The sequence below is a fragment of the Rhea americana genome, unplaced genomic scaffold, assembly GCF_003343005.1.
Source record: "Rhea americana isolate MKP2758 unplaced genomic scaffold, rheAme1 scaffold_302, whole genome shotgun sequence".
In the NCBI taxonomy this organism is placed as follows: Eukaryota; Metazoa; Chordata; class Aves; order Rheiformes; family Rheidae; genus Rhea; species Rhea americana.
This window is the reverse complement of record NW_028186427.1, coordinates 337,360-351,378: the sequence shown is the minus strand read 5'-3', so window position 1 is coordinate 351,378 and position 14,019 is coordinate 337,360. Positions and strand designations below refer to the sequence as shown.

Here is a 14,019-nt window from a genome sequence, read left to right as displayed (position 1 = left end):
GTATATATCCTAAGTTTCTGTCATACAGATCTTATTCCCTCTTTCTCCTACAGAAATTCAGAATAAATTGGAAAAGTAAATAGAAAAGATTTTACTATTTTTCAGAAAACAACATTATTACTCAGATCAATGTTATGTGACTTTGGAGACATGTTCAAATTTAATTCTGTGGGTTTGTAGCATTTAGTCAGCTGTAGTATAAAAATGAGAAAGGACAGCACAAGAAATAGTCCTTAGTGAAATGTCACATTGCATTGTCAGCATAGACTAACATTGCAATCCACTTTTCCAGGGCCTTGAATCTGCCATTTGGATTTGGTGATGTAAAGTCAGATATCTTATAAAAACTAGTGTATTTTACAAATACAGGAGAATCATTTGCTTCCTTAAATTCTGTCCACACATGCTCATGTTGCATGATGGGAAATCTCTTTGTAAAAGCAGCATCTGTAGGTGATACTGATTTTTTGTTTGTGTTTTTTGTATTTCCCTTCTCCTTTCCCAAACACACACAGAAACATGATAATTCTTTTAAGTAACCTTAGACTTAGAATTAAAACTTTAATCTTTCCGTTTTGAGAGCCATTTCCCTGTTTCTTTGGAGGCTCCCTTTTCACTTCTGAAGTGTGTGTGGTTTTTTTTCTTTTTCTTTTTTTTTTTTCCAACTCTTTGTTTAGCACAAGAAGTTTTGTTCCCCATGTTCTCTCATGAGGCTTAAGGAACATACAGATTTCCTAGCATTTCCCATCGTTTGTCTCTAGCTTCTATTTTGTAGCTTCTTAACATCCATATTTGTCACAAGCTTCATGCCTCTAGGCACAATTGTTTAGTTACTCTACAAAGGGATCTTCCTTTTGCTTTCTACTCCCCTCCCCCGAATGAATTTTAAATTCCGTTGTTCTAGTTATGGGAATCACAGCTATAGGACTTTGAATCTGTTTGAATGTTAACCACTCCATAATGAGCAGTGAACATGTCTAGACAGCTTTATATTTGTCTTGGACAGGTACATACTCTGGGTGACTATGGCATAAGTCCTTTTAAGCCATGCTTTCATAAGGTCTTGGAGGACACATCCTTTTTCTAGAAGATAAGTCTGTGGACTTGGTATCAGAGTAGGGTTCCCAGAATAAGGGTGTATCTCCTATGAGATAGGAATTGAGAACCTATCCCACTTTGTCCTTTTCAGAGTACTGACTGAAATTTCAGGTCCTATAAGAATGCCGTGGAGGAAAGCCTGTACGGCATTGGCCAGTTATGTGGCCCTGCCTCATACAGAAGGGGCTGAAGACTGTTCTTCAGTATCACGTGTGGTGTTAGAGACTGTAGATTGACAAGAGGTACCACAGAATTCATGAGCTTCCCAGTTCATCCTCCTTGGCACTTACTGTGACCAAAGCTGCCTCATGTTATTGATTTTTWAAAAAACAGGATTTAAGTTAGAAATGGTCCTCATCTCTACTGTTAGCTCATGATCATCCATCTTCAGTGACAACACCAGCACCATGTAACATTGAGGGCTGGTTTTGGTGCACTGTTCATTCTGATTACCAGCCATGCTGGTCTGTGTATTGCTGTTAAACATGTGCTGGGTTTGTCTATCGTATTCAAAGTAAAAGCCTCTCCCTCCCCTAAGCTTAGGCCTCATATTAGATGGACGACCTCAGAACAGACCCTTGTCATAGTCACAGAGAACTAAGCTTCGTCAAACTAATCTAAGAAATTGTACTATTGAAACTTTACATTTGGGTAAACTCTCTAAAATGCTTTTCAATTACTGACTTGTTTAAATTATGTTATTTGAATTTAACTATAGCAAAGGGTATATAGCCTTGAAAATCTAATGCTGCTTAGTTTTTCTGTGCCAACTCATATTTGTCTAATGGGATTATTAATGAGCAAATGCTTCAAATGCTCTAAAGATAGGTCTGCTCTGAGCTGAGTGTTTGAGCTGATCTTTGTCGCGAGACTTTCAGCACAGCCATTTCACAGAAGTGCACTTTATTTAATATATTAACATGGTATCTTCAGAGTCTCTAGAGACTGAGAGGCCTGTGATATAGAAACTACTTGTATTTTTTGACATAAAATGTCAAATCACGTTGACTTTAATTATCTCAAGCAATAACTCTTAAAATCCTGCGAGGCTCACTCAATTTTTCTGATCTTCCGTGGAGGTTCCTGCACTCCATGCTGGTGGTGTCCATGCAGAGTTTCCGAGCTTGCCTCCAGTGTGCGTGTGTGTTTCTTTTTTTTTTTTTTTTTTTTTTTCCTGCTATGATGGTGGTGATATGGGTATCATCAGTAAGAGCACCTTGCCTTGGTCCTTTTCCCCTCCAGCCTTAATGACTCCCCCACAAGGGATGTGAATTTACATGTGAGGTAGGAATCGTCAGAAAGGAGAAAAGCTATCTGGATTTTTATTTTATCATTATTATCTATTTGTTTATTTTTAAGCATCTCCCAAGGTATGATACTTTCTCAGGAGATCATCATCATTCCTTTCTGTCCTCTGCCCCAGTCATTCTTATTTTACTTTACTTCTTGCTGAGAATGTCACTTYGTATACCTGCCAGTTTTCAAACTAGTTTTTAATTATAGCTGTATTGGGAGGAGGGTAACAGAAAGGACATTTAGTTAAAGCTTCATTATACTTTAAAATAACCTATGGCAATAGCTCTGTCTGTAATAGTGGAAAAAAACTTTGGAAGTAACTTCTTAATGTTTCGTCATACCAGAACTGTGTGAAGATACTTATTTCTGCAAATAAAAAGCTTTCTTCTCTGTTTAAAATCCATGTTATTTGGTGAATTGATATCTGAAAGAATAAAGCTGATGATAGTGTAATAGAAGTTTAGATTTTGAAGTTCACAAGCTTGGTTCTTCCTGTAATGCTCATTCTTACCTCTGTGATAGTTTTCAAATTACCTTATCTCTTGCAGACCTACATTTCACCTAGTGCCGCTATATTTAAAGCGGAAGAGGCTGGTGAAGAAACAGGGGCTATGCTGAACAACATGAGAGTTTATGGAACATGTATTATCATTCTGATGGCCATTGTAGTCTTTGTGGGAGTCAAGTATGTCAACAAACTTGCCCTGGTCTTCCTTGCCTGCGTGATTCTTTCCATCATTGCCATATATGCGGGAGTTATTAAAACTGCTTTTGACCCACCAGACTTCCCGTAAGTGATACACCATTTTAAGTACTGTAGGTTATTTTTTTTWAAAAAACTCTACTATAAACATTCTAAATGTTAGCTGAAAAATGAAATATAAGCATAATGGCTTCAATGGTAGGTTTTATGTGGTTATTAGGCGCTCATGGTTTTTTTTGTTCCCTTGAAATACTGATTTGAATTTTCATATCATTGTTAAGACCTGTGACGCTCTGGAAAATATTCTTTGGTGGTTAAGGTTAGTAGTGTTTATTCCATTCACATTTAAAGAACAGAAAAGTGGTTTTGCTGACAAAAAATGTAGCTGCTTTATATAGAGAAGTAAAAACTAAAAAGATGCAGAACAAGTAAAAACATCAGTTACATAGCTGTGAATCATAATTACTAAAGTAACATTCTTTCAAGCTTTCTTTATCGTGAGGGATTTTTTTGAAGCTTATGTTCCCCCATAATCAGAAGTATTGCATTTTAAAAATTGCTTTAATATGAAAATCGTTGGTTACTAAAACTTAATGTTATTGTTGTCACACACACATTGCTTCTCAACATTGTTTAACCCATTAGTGGGTTAAACCTGTTGCTGCTTAACCCATTAATGGAAGAGCTTAGGAATTACTGTTGCCAGGTGCCATCTATTATGAAGAGCGTAAGTTATCTTTTGCTGTATGATTGATTGTTACAGTTCCTGTAGCACTTGGAGATGTTTGCCTCACATTGAGCCATTAAAGCAGTATTTATGGACTCTGTAAAAATGATGTAAAGCTGGTTTATATAAGCTTTATCTGAGTTAGGTGGAAGGGTGTTTTGGTGCATGTGTGGAATTTCTTTAAAATGTGTGTGCAGTGTAGGTTTGTATGAGCTGTCTGTGATTGCTTCTGAAATCTGTGCTATGCTAGTGAAGTGACATAGGAAGGAGAAAACAACAAGATGACAACACCTGTTGATTATACTAAGTTATTTTAGATAATGAAAGCTGACTACAAAGAATTGTATAAGGATCTGACAGATAACTTTATTTTATAATTCAGTAAGCATTAACTTCACAGTATTGGTGATGGGCTCTGAGTTGACCTTGCTGCTTGGGCATGAGAGTTAGGTACTCTAGTGCATTGTTCTAAGAAAACATTAGTTTATTATTCATCTTCTGTCCAAAAACCAAAATGTAATAGGTATTATTAGGAAGAGAATTTAGGATAAAGTGAACGCAGTCGCTTCAAGTTCTATTGAACATTAGATACAAAGACACTGTGTTCAGATAAGGAGGTCCCTGAGCTGCAAGTGTTCTGCAGAAGAAATATTTCTTTGAGCTTCCTCTGTCCCTGTACAATTCCAAAGGTAGCTGCTTTTGATGGCTGTTGGAAATGGGATGTTGGACTTAGTCAATATGCTGCCTGGTTTAGATACCCCTTCAGTGACAAGTGGCATGTTTATACTGTTTGTCACAAGCTTCCTAACAGAGCTCTTCCAGAAATATTAGATGTATAATACGCGTATATTTTGACTTAACTGCCCAACATAAAATTTTTTATTTGATGTTCCTTTTTTCATCTTTTACGTTCTGTAGTATTTTGTTATCAAGCAAGTCTGGAGTAGATGGCTTGTGAACATCTGTTGTGTAGTGAAAACTTATGCAAAGAAATATTGTTTCCAAGTCATTCATGTTCTTTGCTATTAAGCATTGTGAGTTTTCTAGTTTTCTTTCCCCTGTAAGTGATAAATAGCTTGGTGCTGCAAATACAGGTGTGTGTGGGGGGGTGTTAAACTTCTGCTAACAGTGTGTTTAGTTTTTGTTTTTTAACCCTACTAGTTTATTTTCTTCCAGATTTTTAATACTTTTGAGGGTGTTCTAAAGTGTTTGCACTTTCTGGAAAAGTGCATGATGCATTTACTTGATTTTACTTTTGGGTTTTTTTTTTTTTTGGTCAGACTCATTACATTGAAATATTCCTGTTATTCAGTGTCACTTGTTTGACATGTTATGTCTAGGTTTGTGAAAGTGCGTGTATCATGGTCTCCAGATTAAGCTGCTTGAATTGATTGATTTTTTTGAAGAATAAATGACAAAGCAGCTGTCAATACTCTGAATAAAGCAGAAAGTTGTAAACATTACTACTTTTTTTAAATATACAGTAAAATAGAAGAAACTACATACTGTTTTAGTAAATGCTGTACAGCCCATAAAATAGGTGCTCTAACTGAAGAGTTTCTGAAGAGGTCTGGACAAAAATGGTTTAATGTGCAATGCTCTGTTGAAGGAACCACTGTTGTATGGTTTTGTTTTGTAGTATCTGTCTTGTTGGGAACCGTACACTGTCAAAACGCGGCTTTGATGTCTGTGCCAAATTTACTGAAAGCAATAATGAAACAAAAACTACAAGGCTGTGGCGTCTCTTCTGTGATAGCTCATTGCTCAATGCCACGTGCGATGACTACTTTGCTCTCAATAATGTATCCGAAATTCAAGGGATTCCAGGAATAACAAGTGGAGTTCTTATAGGTAAGGTGGAATTCAATGACTAAAAAATCTTGAACAGTATTAACTTGGACTGTAGCTGTCCAGTAGTGTGACAGGATGGTCCTGTGGTATTTAGTTCTTCAGCTTTTTATTTGCTTTGTGTGACAGAATGCTGCCTGGAGCATGCTTATTCTTGTAATGCTTTTATATAGTTACATAGTTTTGGAAGTTTAGCCTCAATGCTTTGATTTGGGGGAACAGTGGTGTTTTATAGGGACTTTTCCAATGCCACCATTCTATTAAAAAGTGGTAGAAAAGTGTTACCAGTAAGTTAGTGATGGGTTCAGGGAGAAATTGGATGTGTGTGGCTGGTGGTGAGTGTTTTTTTTTTTTTTTTTTTTTTTTTGGGGGGGGGGGGGGGGGGTGGATTTTTTTTTTCCCCCTTCTAACCTTCCAGCAGGAAACTTTGTAGAAGGTATTTAGACCTTCTGTTTCCATTTCTTTACAGTTACAGGAGCTTGGGATTCAAATTAATTGCAATACGTTGGGTTGTAAGACTCCTTTTGAACATGTGATGGATAGTATTATATAGAAAAGATGTTTCTGTTGTGAAAATGTCTATTTTTATAATGAATATTTATAACRAAACTTTTTTAAAAAGTTACGAAGGGAAAAGAGGTATCAGAATATCAATTTCATTTGAAGATGAGGCAATAGGGGATCATACTTTTGCTGTGGTAATTGTGATAATACTGTGATAACTGGTTTGAAAGAACCAATATAAAGTGTGTGTATGTGTATGTACCTGTGTGTATATATGTATTTATATGTGTGTGTGTATGTATATATAGATACAAAGACACAGGATGAAGATTAGGCTGCAGTGAGTCTAAATTTGAGTCTAAATTTGTGTATAAAATTACACAAAACGTCCTCAAAATCAAAATCATTTTCAGTGGAATGTTTGTTATAAGAAACTTAATTTAGAGTTGATGGTTCTGTGTTTTATAATTTACCACATGCATATCTACTAGCTTTCTAAATATTTTTTTTTTTTTTTTAAGTATTTTGATGCTACTTTACATTTTTTCCATCTTTGGAAATACTTACTTTTTTGCTACAGTTAAGTCAAGTGATGCACATAGGAAGACATATCCCTCAAACTGAGCTTTGAGTCAACTCCTCATGATTGCTGATGAGGTCTTGGCATCATAAAGTTCCATGGAAGTCTCAGCTGGTACTTGTGACATTAGGAAAGCAAAACAGCGGTTTAAACTTACCTACAGTGAATTTCATCAGTTTGTTTTGCCCACTCTGGTTTTGCACACTCTAGTTAGTTTTTTTCTGCAGTTGACCCTTTTTTCTACAGCCTTGAAAAACTGCATACAAGCAAGCTTTTTCATCTTACTTGCTCCTTTTTCCAGGCTGCTTGTGACTGCATTGGGATGCATGCATCCTGGGACAGACCCTTGCAGAAGTTTGGTGGTGACTGCTACTGCATTGTAAAACTGAATTTACATGTACCTCTTGTTCTCCATCTTTGAGTCATTTCTTTATACATGTGAGAATTCTTCCTCCTATCCTACAGTTCCTTAAGATTCCTTACTCAAGGAAGCTGCCAAAAGCATGGGAAATCCAGGTGGACTAAACTAAGCAAATCTCCTTCATTTACATTTCCCTTAAATAATTGATTACTCTTGAGGTACTACTCCCTTTTGCAGAAGTGATGCTTAGTCTTTCCCAGTTCCTCAGAACTTGTGAACAGTGTAAATAGATGCCAATTTTGCCTGAATTAGGAGATGATACCCCTGTTTATTATCCCAAAATACCCATCCTTCTATTCATTGCTATTGTTGCTATCAGTTGGCCATGTGCAGATGTTACTTGTGAACCTTTAGTTTTCTTATTTCTCTGGAACTCCTGTAAAACGTTGACTTTGTATTTGTCACATTCCAGTCCCTGGGTAGCAGTGCATTCCTAGGTAAACTCATAATTACRATGCTCAGGTCTCTCACTATCCTTAGAAGAACACTGTCCTGCTTGCTGCATACGAGCACCCATTTGAGTATGCAATGTGAGTTTGAACTCAACTGGCAAAAGACTCCTCGAGGAAGATTCGTCTGCACTGAGGACTTGACTTCATTTTTGATTGATTGACTTTACTGCTGCCAACTTCGCACTTTTAAATTTCTTGAGCCTTGACTGTGGCTGTGAATACTCAGATACCATACCTGGGTGTGGTCCTAACAATAATGAAACAATTCTAGAAACAACTTTCTTCAACACTTCTCTGCTTCATGGTAGCATGGTACTGTGCTTTAGGAGTGTAGATGCACAGTATCAGATACTGTTTGTATGTCTTAATTATTTGAGGAGGCTTGGCAACCCATGAACGAACCTGGAAGGGAAACTCATCATCCTAAAAATGTCTGGACTTGTTTGGAAAATGAACCCATTTCTTCAGCTTTGCTTCCAAGTCTACTTGGATTATTGCCCCTTGAAAATGTGTAGGAAATCAAGATGATAAAGCTTGATGAGGTATCTTGAAACAGGGAGGAGATTTTCTATTTTATAAAATCTCTATTTTACCATCACAACCACAATTAAAGATATGTGAATCCAAGTGATTTGGCCAGCATCACTTGTGTAACACGAAACAAGGGATGCTGGCTGTTGAATCCTCGCTAGGTCCCTAGAGCTCTTTTTAATCAGCAGTGACAAAACTGATTTTKTACTTACCTGTTAAACGCTTTAGGGAGTGGATAGTATTTTGGAGATCTTGACTTATTTTACTTCACTCCTCAAATATTTAGTGAAATTAGAGTTTGACAGTTCTTGTCTTCCTTAACTCTTTCTTTAGTGGCTCTAATCCTCAGCTTATCTTTAGATTGATAAGTTATTTCAGTCAAGTGAAGAGGAAGAATATATGCGGTATTCTGTATTAATTAATGGCTACCTTTTTGTTCAACTTTGTTTCTTATGTTTTTTTGTGCCTAATTCCATTCATGCTTCATTCATATTGGTTGTAATACTTCTGTTAGAAAGGGGTCTTTACCGAGGCTGAACACTTACTTTGTTTCCTAGCACATAAGATTATTTTCCTTAACTTAAAATTTTAAGAATCAACTTCCGGTGTTCTCATCATCTTAAAGGGCACAACCAACGTTCCCATAAATGTAAACTTTCAAACGCTGCTGGATCTTTGACCTATTCATCTTCATCAGACCAGCATCCTTAATGTTTTTTGGGGGGATCTAGACCAGTTTGTTTGCTTTTGTTGGGTGTGCATTTTCTTCTTGGGATGTGGTTTTGGGGGTGTGATGTGGGTGGGGTTTTGGGGTTTTTGTGATGTTCATTTTTTCTCTCTTCTTCCATTGTTGTTCCTTTTCATCTGGAGTTTGACTAGTCTGCTTTGGTCAGCAGGTAGAATACCTTCACCATGAGCAGCAGAGTCTTCAATTGTTGTCTAAGGCTGTTCTCAAAGTTCTCAAGTCCATGCTATGTAGCTTTTCTTTTCTGATCTGTTCCTCAAAACTCAAGAACAAGGAATGTAAATATTGCCAAGTCCAGGCAACTTGGCATGTGATAGTATCCTTATTTTTTTGAATGCGTATCTTTTGGCCATTTATAAGCCAGAATCATACAAAACTGAAGAGGTGTGACCTTTGCCAACATGTCAGAGATGCATTTGTGCTGTTATACAACAGTAGAGATTGTATAATTTGCCTGTAGTTTCGGCAGTGTAAGTGGATATTCTATAAATACTTCAAAATTTAATTTATATAATTAAATATTTTTAATGGAATAGTCTCATCTGATGTATCCTAGATATTACTGCATCTCTAGTGGCATGCAATGGGAGTTTCCATCAGCTAGGTGATGGTGATGTTGCTGTGTTCTTGGTTTCATTTAAAAAAAAAGTTAGAAGACTTTAAGATCTTCACATTTAAAAAGGGTCATTGGATCCAAAGTGATATTGCATTATCACTGCTTAAGATCCTGAAATAGAGAAATGACAGTAGCCCTCACTTTCTTCCTTGTAGATAACCTGTGGAGTGCCTATTCGGAAAAAGGATCAATAGTTGAGAAAAAAGGTCAACCATCAGTTGCTGGATCAGAAGACACAAAAGCTGGTGGACTCCCTTATGTTTTTACAGACATCATGACCTACTTCACAATGCTTGTGGGGATTTATTTCCCATCTGTGACAGGTAAGTACAACTATTTTTCATTAATGAGGATGTGTTACAGCTGAAAGAAGACTTTTGTGTTAACATTTATTAATGACACACAAAATTCCTAATCTGTGTAAAGAGTCCTGTGTAAATAACACTGTAGTGCTAGAGAGACTGGTTGTTCTAGGAGTTATAGGCCTGAGACAAGGAATTGGTTCAAGCACTGTTTTCTAGACTTAGAAATAAAAAGAAATCTCCATGTGTTACTACTTGTGTATTCAAAATTAAGATGCAGTTCAGCAGAAGATCTCAAGTAACAAAACAAGGTTCTGATGCAAAGTTGCAATGCTGTCTCCTAGAAGAATATGAAGGGGAGGTGTCCTTTCATATTCCCTCCTAGGCTTCCCCCTATTTTAATGTATTTTGAATWTTTTATCCACATTTCATGATGAAACCCTACCACAAGCTGATGTATCRTGGCTTTTGACCAAGTTACATTTGTAGAGGAGTGAAAGGGGGAGCTGGCAGAATTAGTCAATTACTGTGTGATTTCTCTCTACTCTTCCTGGGCTAAACAGTAGAAAATACCTTTGTTAATCCTATCGGATTCAAACAGGAACGTGTATCTACAATGTCCTGACCATTCCTCTTGTACTTCTTTCTTTTTGCTTGTATTTTTGTATTTTTGTGTTCAGTTTATTGCCTGCTTACACATCTCATGGTGTATATTCTCTTCAGTGGAAAGCTAGTGCATTTGGGCATGCTGGTTTAAAAAAAAAACAAAAAAAAAAAAAAAACCAAACCAAAACAAAAAAACAAATCCCTGTTTGCTTATATAGCAAAGTGTTGTGGATAGATGTTATTCTATCTATTTCCCATGTACCTGAAGAATGACTCTTCAGTGTGGGTTTTCTTTCTTCTGAGCCTTCAGAATTTCTACTTTGTGGTGGGGTAGTAATCGAAATTTCTCAATCATATAAAAGAGTAAATTGAGGATTTATGGAGAAATTTGATGTACTTCTCTAGCTTGCTACAATTGGAATTGTGTGTTTAATCAGACTTACAGTTGTGTTTTGACAAATTTGGTCTTTTTTCAATTTTTTTAAGGTATTATGGCAGGTTCAAACAGATCTGGAGATCTTAAGGATGCTCAGAAATCTATTCCTACTGGAACTATTTTGGCTATAGCAACTACATCTTTTATTTGTATCCTTTATATTGTAATTTAGTAGTGTAGTTATTTCATTGAAGAGTCATTTGAGCTGCCTGGGTATGGTATTAATTGAAGTTAAACTGAAATCCTATATGTGCATATAAATATATGTATATAATATATAAAAATAATTTGCTAATGCTTCAAATTCCAAGTAACAATTGATGGTTTTAGTGAAGTAACACAGAGGATTTTTGGTGTCATGTTTCAATTGTCAGATTGCTTTATCACTCTCACTATCACCAGTATAACCAGTGACAATCTTAAATAGAAACTGTTAATCCTTCAATACCTAGAAGAAGCAAATGCTTATTTGTATGAGAAAATACACATTCTGCTGCATGGTAAGTGAACTGAAAACTTCAATATCTTGCAAGTGAACTGTGGAACAGATGCTGTCATAGCAAAATCAACTAAAAAGCTGTAATAGGAAAAAAATTAAACAAGCTTGCTTATTGTGGAGATTTTGAATTCTTCCCTAAGTGAAAAATTTTATATGATCTCTGTATATAGACAGGCTGTGTGTGTGTGTATACATGAAAAATGTATTTAATGTTAGTTCTATTTCTATTTGTATATAGTATAATCTTCCTTAAGTCTCAACAATAGATCTCTCCTGCATAGTACTGTTTGGTGCCTGTATAGAAGGTGTGATATTAAGAGACAAGTAAGTTGTATTTAACTTAGAGCATGTATGCTCATGGATTATGTTTCTGTTTTGTGTGGCTGTGTTTTGGTAATGACTCTTTTTTTTTTTTTTTTTTCCTGTGAGGTAGGGCTGGAGGGAAAGCTTGTCTCTTAACTGAACCTGTTGGTAAACCAGCCAAGTTTGTAGATTGTATCGCTTCCGTGGCTAGAAGCAGAGTCTGAGCTATCCACTTGTGGGGCAGAATAGTTGCTGATAAGTTGTCCTGGGGGAAGAAGAGGATGCGTACTGTTTTGGAAGCCCCCCCCCCGGCTTGGGGAGGAGGATGCATAGTGTTTTGGAAGCCCCCCAGCGTGAGGAGGGAGATGTGCCATTAGGAGAGGCAACCTGCTCCTCAAGAGCAGAGGTGGAGGGAGGGCTTGGCAACTACCTGAACAGGAGAGCTCATCAGGAAGACTGTAATACCCCATCAGGCTTATTTCTACTGCACCATGACTATTCTTTTGGTGGTGGTTTTAAAATATCACTAGTAGATTGAGATTCCTGTCAGTTTAGCTTTCATGTAATTTCCTAACGATATATAAGACACAATATGAAGTGTTAGAGATGAGCATAATGTAAATGTAATGGGTGTAAGTATGCATAGAATCCCGAGACTTTGATAACTTTGGCTGTCAAGAGGCTGAGCTGCTGCAGGTGCTATGGGAATGCGTGGGCAGGCTTCGCTCTTGTTTCTCTGCCGGTGTCGGGTTTTCTTTCCTGCTGACTAAGGTGCGAGTTTGGTAAAGTAGTGCGTTGTGGTGGTGTTGAAAGCTGATGTGGTGGTGTTGAAAGCTGATGGAGGATTCCCAGACAATTTAGTGGGGGTGGGGGGGGGAGAGGAGCAAAACAAAATTAACTGTTCAGTGACTTGGCTTCCATACTAAAATTGTATTCCAGTCAGAATTAATGCAGTGAGGGGCTGGGAATCAGTTTTGGTATTGCTGCATCAGTGACAGTGTTGGAGTGGGAATTTTTTTTTTAGTAAGTATACAGATTCAAGTTGATGCTGAAAAAGTACAGAAAGTGAATTCTGAATTACATATCAGCTCTGCATTAATTTATGTAAACTTGCATTTCTCAAAATAACTCATTTGAGATTTACTGTAAAACATACTTTTGTGAGCGCTGAATGCAGGTGATCTGTCTGTAGAGCAGGTCATGTTGGAGCAAGAGCAGTGCATCTGTATTCTCTCCCTCTCACTGCTGCCAGCTTTCACCTGGCTGAAATCCAGGGCACTGGTAAAATTTATGGGTGCTTTGGTCTGTTATTTCAGGCTGTCTTTTTTTTTTTTTTTTTTTTTTTTTTTTTTTTTTTTTTTTTCAAGCAGGGAGTGTCATAATACTTGCCATGGGGGAAAAAACAGCTTGTCTTTCACTATTTGAAGTCTTTCAGCTTTCAAGTTGTTCCTACAACATGTTTTGATTTCACACAAGGCTTTGAAATCTCACTTAAGAATGAGGGCACAGCTGTATAAATGTCATCAGAGCAGCATGGCATGTCACTTTCCAGGTCCAAAAAGAGATGAAGTATTTAATTTTCTTATTTAAGAGCCTCTCTTTCAAAAGCCTGAAAATATCTGAAAAAAAATTATAGGCTACCACAGCACTGACTTTTCTAAACTGATTTTAGCTATTTCCTAACAAAATTAAGATGAACACAAAAAAAAATTGTTTGCTTTTTAAACAGAAAAAAAATCAAAATCCTTTTTCTTGCTTTACCTGGAGTATCCATAAATGAACATAGAATTGATCTAAAAAACAATGGCATTGGAGTGCGCACACGGTGCTGTATTATGAAAGCACCTTGTCCTGACTTCTCCTCTTTACCAGATAGTTCTTCTACATTGCATCAAGTGGCTTGACAGTTGGAAGCATGTGGATAGCCTGGAACAGCTGTATCTAGTAGCTTCTCTGTATTTCCTTGTCTGTATATTAGTGTCACTGCATTGAAAGTAAAGGATAATTTTTTATTTTGCAAATCTCCTGCTTATTCCCCAGGGTATACCTCTGTGACAAGCTTGTACAACAGACTTTTGAAGCTTGTTTCCTAGTATTCACAGGAATCTGAAGAATCTATATGTAAATATTTTGCTAGTGCTGTTAATTTTGTAAAGTCTGCCAAAGCACCACTTGACAAAGCAGCAGTTAYAATTTTTCTTTAAAGGGCATTAAAAAAAAAATTGGTTTGAGAAATCCTGTAGCTTGGGCTGTGATGTAGTGTTTAACATTGAATAGTGCTGTTAAATAAAAGATAGAGACGTGGATGTTTTTGCTGTATAGAAATTAGAAGCTATTTTGGTACTTTTTTAT

The 14,019-nt window shown here is 36.7% G+C and overlaps 1 protein-coding gene across 5 annotated transcripts in view; it reads left to right on the top strand.

The window, feature by feature from the left end:
* SLC12A7 (solute carrier family 12 member 7) overlaps positions 1-14,019 on the top strand; it is a 68,623-nt gene that overhangs the window by 27,455 nt on the left and 27,149 nt on the right. For all 5 annotated transcript variants that reach the window (XM_085309751.1, XM_085309750.1, XM_085309753.1 and 2 more), the window contains exons 7-11: positions 2,943-3,184; positions 5,464-5,675; positions 9,677-9,844; positions 10,916-11,014; positions 11,631-11,688. In XM_085309751.1, coding sequence (XP_085165877.1) covers positions 2,943-3,184; positions 5,464-5,675; positions 9,677-9,844; positions 10,916-11,014; positions 11,631-11,688 — 779 coding nt within the window. The remainder of the gene's footprint in view (positions 1-2,942; positions 3,185-5,463; positions 5,676-9,676; positions 9,845-10,915; positions 11,015-11,630; positions 11,689-14,019) is intronic.